The sequence below is a fragment of the Myotis davidii genome, unplaced genomic scaffold, assembly GCF_000327345.1.
Source record: "Myotis davidii unplaced genomic scaffold, ASM32734v1 scaffold6, whole genome shotgun sequence".
In the NCBI taxonomy this organism is placed as follows: domain Eukaryota; kingdom Metazoa; phylum Chordata; class Mammalia; order Chiroptera; family Vespertilionidae; genus Myotis; species Myotis davidii.
The window spans coordinates 14,834,974-14,841,970 of record NW_006383011.1 but is presented as its reverse complement, the minus strand read 5'-3'; the positions used below and the strand labels follow the sequence as shown (position 1 = coordinate 14,841,970).

Genomic DNA, 6,997 nt, shown 5'->3' with positions numbered 1-6,997 from the left:
GGTTGTCGGACTGCAGCTTAGGTCTGCTCCCTGCTGGCAAGTGGACATCCCCCGAGGGCTCCCGGGCTGCCAGAGGGATGTCTGACTGCCAGCTTAGGCCCAATCCCCAGGGAGCGGGCCTAAGCCAGCAGGTGGTCATCCCCGAGGGGTCCCAGACTGTGAGAGGGCACAGATCGGGCTGAAGGGTGCCCCCTGAGTGCACAAATTTTTGTGCACCAGGCCTCTAGTTAAATTATAATAGTTCTGTACAACAGTCTTAACCCAATGCCATTAAGACTGGATCTATTGCCCTAGCTGGTTTGGCTCAGTGGTTGGAGTGTTGGCCCATGGACTGAAGGGTCCCAGGTTCAATTCTGGTGGTCAAGAGCACTTACTTTGGTTGCAGGCTCCATCCCGGGCCCCAGTCAGGGCATGTGCAGGAGGCAACCATTTGATGTTTCTCTCTCTCTCCACTCTCCCTTCCACACTGTAAAAACCAATGGGAAAAATATCTTCGGATGAGGATTAACGTAAGTAGGTAAGTAAATAAATAAGACCGGATCTATTTGTTTCCTTACTGTGGCCAGAGGGAGTGGCAGAAACTATTAAAGAAAAGCGACAGGCCTGGCTGGCATGGCTCAGTGGTTGAGTGTCAACCTATGAACCAGGAGTTTCACAGTTTGATTCCCGATCAGGATATATGCCCAGATTGTGGGCTTGATCCAAAGCAAGAGGCAGCCGATCAATGATGCTTTCTCATCATTGATGTTTCTGTCTCTCTCTCCCTCACTGAAATCAATTAAAAAAAAAAAAAGAAAGAAAAGGAAAAAAAGCACGTCAGGTTTAAGTTTTTTTTTTTTATTATTCTTAGTCTCTCTGATCAAAATCTTTGACATAATTAGTTTCCTGAGTTATTCTATTGGCTGACTCTTAAGAAAAACCAACCAACCAACAACAACAACAAAAAATGCCCTGGCTGCTGTAGCTCAGTTGGTTGGGTGTTGCCCTATGCACAAGGAGGTTGCTGGCTCAATCTCTGTAGGGGGCGTGCAAGAGGCAGTTGATTAATGTTGAGCTTTCACATCGATGTTTCTCTCTCTCTCCCCCCTTCTCTAAAAATCAATAAACTATTCTTAAAAAAAAAAAAAAAAAGAGACAGGTCATTCTGGTTCTAATAGAAGGCCAGAGCCCTTTTTACTCATCTACAATGCATTGTGATGAATTTAAAGTTAAAATCACAGCATTTAGAACTGTTCAGAAAGTAATATCGTACATGGCTTAGATCATTAATAAAAAGTGAACAGGACACACACAAAAAATAAATGCAATAGCTATGCTCATTCAGGTGTACAGACTTTTACTAGGAAAAATTATTTTATAGTAGTCAGGTGTCTAGGAAAAACATTAAGAGTTAAGCTAAGTATCTTGATTTTTAAAAAAAATTTTTTTATTGATTTCAGGGAGGAAGGGGGAAGGAGAGAGAGATAGAAACATCAATGATGAGAGAGAATCATTGATCGGCTGCTTCCTGCATGCCCCACACTGGGGATCGAGCCCGCAACCCAGGTATGTGCCCTTGGCTGGAATCAAACCTGAGACCCTTCAGTCCACAGGCTGACGCTCTATCCACTGAGCCAAACCGGCTAGGGCTCTTGACTTTTCTTACAAAACAAAGTAAAAAAGTAACTTCCATTCATAATACATATAAATACCTTATCGTTGGGTCACTATTTGAGGTAATCCATACACCCGCAAAGTTGTTTGCATAGATTTTATTCTCTATGAACTGTCCTCTTCCTTTTTCGTGGACATATATTCCTCCAGTCTGCCCATGATGAATTTCACATCGAACCACTGTAGGGTTAGCATAGGCTTTTACTTCAAAGCCTGCTATCCTGTTTCTGTGTATGTTGCAACTTTCAAAGTAACCCTGAAGAAATACAGAAATTAAACCTGTAGGTAAGGCTAGTTTTCTAGAAGAAAAATTTAAAAAACCCCACATTTTTAAATGTTCATGTCAAAATTAAGTATCAGAGATGTTCAAGAGTAGGAATAAAACAAAGATATTCACTAAATTTCAAATGATAAACATGGAAGGAAATATTTTAATTTCAGTACAATAGAACTACAAATACTCTAATTATAGTCTGAATATATTCAATGCCAGGAAGGAAAAATAGGTAAGCATGCATTTCCTTCAACAAAAGATTTATAAGTAATCAAGACACTATGACCTTGTAGCCTTAAAAATGTCTCAAGAAACCAATTTCTAAAAAGCTGATCTAGAGACAACCAAGATGGCGGCATAGGTAAACACCTGAATTTGCTGCCATGCACAACCACATTAAAACTACAACTAAAAGACAAAACGAGTATCATCCAGAACCACAGGAAGGCTGGCTGAGTGGAAATTCTACAACTAGAAGGAAAGAGAAAAGTGCATTGAGTCTGGTAGGAGGTACAGAGGTGTGGAAGTGTGAGGTACAGAGGCGTGTGCAAAAGGGGCTGGCAGCCGGGTAATGCTGTTGTCTTTTGCAATCGGGAGGGAGATAAAAGCTCCGGATTGCTCTGAACTCCAGTTCCAGGTGAGAATTTGGGGACCCAGACTCATACGGAGAGAAACTGGACTGTCTGGCATCAGGTCGGAACGTGAGGGCGGCTTTCTCACAGAGGTGCTTATAGCGTTTATTATTCCTGCATGGGTCACGGGACACAGTTCCCAGAACCTCACCTAGGCAGAGCAGACTGGCAGCCATTGCTGTTTGCTCCGCCCTGGTGATTTCCTGAGACCCTGCCCCACCCCATTTACAACCCCACCCAAGCTGTGCACAGAGGCTTTTGCATACTAATGGCCTGGCCTTTCTCTGTCTAAAAATCTGTCAAACTGTAGCTGGGTCAGAAAACCCCAGAGCTTCCAAAAGAAGGCTGAAGGCTCATCAGCAGCCTGCATTGCTTCACAGCTGCGCTTCATCTGGGCACCTCCAAACACCAAACAAAGAGGAGGAATCTGTAGATCTCTCTGTAACTCTTACCATCCAGATTACAACTTTTCACATCCATAAGACCCACACTCAGGGGGCAGACTCAGTGGGAGACAAGACCCCACTGAAGTAAGTCCTGCCTCATAAGCGTGTCTCCAGCACAGAAGTTCTCCCACTGTAGACACACTGGTCCTCACAGCCCATTGGCCTGGAGGTCAATTCCTCCCAGTGATACCAACAGCAATCAAGGCTTAACTACAACAAGACTGTGCACACAGCCCACAAAGGGGTGCACCAAGAGTGTCCTCCTCAGGTAATTAGGGAGGCTGAGCCACTGGGCCCTATAGGACACCTAGCACACAAAACCACTCTATCAACACAGGGAAGCAGCCAAAATGCAGAGACAAAGAAACAGGTCACAAATGAAAGAAATGGAGGAAAGCAAACTACTGGATATAGAGTTCAAAACCACGGTTATAAGGTTACTCAAGAATCTTCTAGAAACCTCCAAGAAATATAATCAGACCCTCGAGGATATGAGAAAGGACCAATTAGAAATTAAGCATACACTGACTGAAATAAAGAATAATATACAGAGATCCAACAGCAGACTAGAGAATCCCAAGAATCAAGTCAAAGATTTGAAATAAGAAGCAAAAAACACCCAACCGGAAAAGCAAAAGGAAAAAAGAATACAAAAATACGAAGATAGTGCAAGGAGCATCAGGGACAACTTCAAGCGTACCAACATCTAAATTATAGGGGTGCTAGAAGAGAGAGAGCAAGATATTGGAAACCTATTTGAAGAAATAATGACAGAAAACTTCTCCTACTTGGTGAAAGAAATAGACTTACAAGTCCAGGAAGTGCAGAGAACCCCAAACAAAAGGAATCCAAAGAGAACCACACCAAGACACATCATAATTAAAATGCCAAGGGTAGCAAGAAATACTCAAAGTGATGAATAGCAAGAACCTACAACCAAAATTACTCTACCCACCAAAGCTATATTTAGAATTGAAGGTCAGATAAAGAGCTTCACAGATAAGAACAAGCTAAAGGAGTTCATCATCACCAAACCAGTATTATATGAAATGCTGAAGGATATTCTTTAAGAAGAGGAAGAAGAAAAAGTAAAGATAAAAATTATGAACAACAAAGTGACAACAAATAAATATCTATCAACAAGTGAATCTAAAAATCAAGTGAATAAAAAATCTGACAAACAGAATAAACTGGTGAATAGAATAGAATCAGGGGCATAGAAAGGGAATGGACTGACAATTCTCAGGGGGAAGGGAGTGTGGGGGGTGCGGGAAGAGACTGGACCAAAACCGTACACTTATGGACGAGGACAGGGAGTGGGGGATGGGTAAGGGCAGGAGGTGGGGTGGGAACAAGGTGGAGGGGAGCTACGGGGTGAAAAAGAGGAACAACTGTAATAATCTGAATGAAGATTTATTAAAAAAAATAGTTGACCTAAGGATATAATCAGAGCCTACAGAAAAAGACACACAAAATAATTTTCATCCTAGCCTCATAATAGTAAACTAGCAAAATAATGTTTTTGAAGACTTATGCTCAAGGTTTACACACTATCACGTTAAATGAAAAGAACAGTCAAGGTAGTATACATTAAATATGATCTGAATTTTACTAAAGAAAAATAACCTGAAGGATTAAACAAAAACATGAAGGTATAACCATTGTGAGTAGTGATATTATCAATGATATTTGTATCCTTTATAACTGCTCTGAATTTCTTAAATTTTCTACAATGGATGTTTTACTTATTCTGTAATGAGAATAAGAGTACTCTAACACTGCCCTGGCCTGTTTGGCTCTGTGGACAGTACATTGGCCTGTGCACAAAAGGATCCTGGGTTCGATTCCGGTCAAGGGCACAAACCTCAGTTGCAGGCTCCTCCCCGGCTGGGCTCTGGTCAGAGCATGTGCAGGAGGCAACCAATAGATGTGTTTGTCTCACATCGATGTTTCTCGTCTTTCCCTTTCTCTTCTACCCTCTCTAAAATCAATGGAAAAATATACTCGGGTGAAGATTTAAAAAAAGGAACTCTAATACTGATATCTTAAATTCTAAGACTCAATCAATATTGAATATCACAAAAAAATAAGACTTATAAGATGGCATTTCTAAAAAGCCATTTTATTTCCCTTGTCTATCCCTTCAAAAACTGAATGTGTTCATGCTTGTTTTGGGAGCACACATACTAAAACTGGAATACAGAGATTAGCACAGCCCTTGAACAATGATTATACAGAAATTTGTTAAAAGTTCCATATTGTGCAGTGCCCCAATGTCCTCACACCCTTTGATTAGCTCAGAAGAAATAATGTGTGGCACTCAATAGCAAAATTGTGACTTTTCACCACATACATACACTAAACGTGCTCCCTTTTGTTAAATTCCCTTTAGCACTAAGTATTTTTTTATGCTACCTTCCATGTATTGGCCTGTACTGTTTCTATATTTGTCATATCCATTTGTACCTGATCAAAAGCTCCTGAAGAGAACTATCCAACTATACAAAACATTACAAACACACAATAAGCACTCAAGTAGGATGTGACAAACTTTTTGGCATAGAAATCTGGAAGAGTTTAAAACAGGATGTAATTTTGAATACTGTAGTACAATACATATTTAATGCTTTAAAAACATGGTTCTTTGAGCATAACATTCAGAAGTAGCTTTCAGGTTTCATTTTACAGAGATAAAGTGTAAATTATTTTTAATTTACCACTTTATATTTGGATTATAATTTTTTTAAAATTGAGGATTACATAAAAAATAGCTTCTTTAAATATAAAAAAGATTTTTCTTCTTTGATTTTATACCTAATAAATGTTCACTGGGTGAAGATACAGACTATTTTGGCAAAAGTGAGCATCAAAGAAACAAAACCAAATTTAAAAAGAGTTTGCTAAACTAAGATAACTTAATGTTCTATTGAAACAAACATTTTTCTGATGTTTTTACCACTGAGAAGGGAGCTCAATTAGTCTCTCAGTCTCTCTCTGCCTAGAGTTAAAATGACTTACCTGATTAGTAAACCTGTGAAAGAATAAACTGGGTATGCTCAATTCAGCTACTACTCACAAACACTGCCTATGACTAAGTGGGTAAGCCTATTTAATTTTGGGGTTCAGTTAAACAGACCCAATTTGGTTTTCATTCTAAGCATATCTTCCAATTTAACTTTTAAGAGCAATAAAGATAATATTTCAGCCTACTCTTGCTACTTCATGGCTTTATTTCTTAATTTATTAATGTAGCAGGTAAAGGTATGCTATTTTTAAAAGAAAACATATTTTTATTGATTTGAGAGAGGAAGGGAGAGGGAGAGGGAGAGAGAAAAACATTAATGACAGAGAATCACTGATTGGCTCTTCCTGCAGGCCCCACACTGGGGATCAAGCCCGCAACCCGGGCATGTGCCCTGACGGGGAATTGAACTGTGACCTCCTGGTTCATAGGTCAATGCTCAACCACTGAGCCATGGCAGCTGGGCAGGGAAAGGTATGCTATTTATCGGGCTTCCATGAAGATTCCAATAGCAGGCTACTGTCATGTACTGACTATCCTAGTTAAACATATAGTAATACTACAAGTATGCTTTGCTGTATATTTTCTAAAAAGTATTCAAATGTGGGAAAGCTCTTTCTCTGTTTCCTTTAGGCTTTAATTTTGTACAATGAGAAACAACGGATCTCAAGCAGCGCGACTACGTGAACTCAGACAAGCACTGCTTCTTCTCACGGAAAGCAGAGAGAGAACTACATAACCAAACACCTGGAGAAGAGAGATCATGGTGAAACAAAGAACCAACCCACATATGAAAGAAAAACAGGCATCATCAGAAAAGGAAGTAAACAAAATGGAGGCAATGGAGGCAAGCAACCTGTCAGAGAAATAATTCAGAGAAATGGTCATAAGGTGGATGAAAAGAATGGAGGACAAATTCAACAATATGAATAAGAACCAAGAGGAAATGAAGAAAAACCAAGAAGAAATC

The 6,997-nt window shown here is 40.0% G+C and overlaps 1 protein-coding gene across 1 annotated transcript in view; it reads right to left on the bottom strand.

The window, feature by feature from the left end:
- The window catches only part of FBXO11 (F-box protein 11), a 34,534-nt gene that overhangs the window by 11,135 nt on the left and 16,402 nt on the right, over positions 1 to 6,997 (bottom strand). The window contains exon 12 of the mRNA XM_015557860.1: positions 1,692 to 1,909. Coding sequence (XP_015413346.1) covers positions 1,692 to 1,909 — 218 coding nt within the window. The remainder of the gene's footprint in view (positions 1 to 1,691; positions 1,910 to 6,997) is intronic.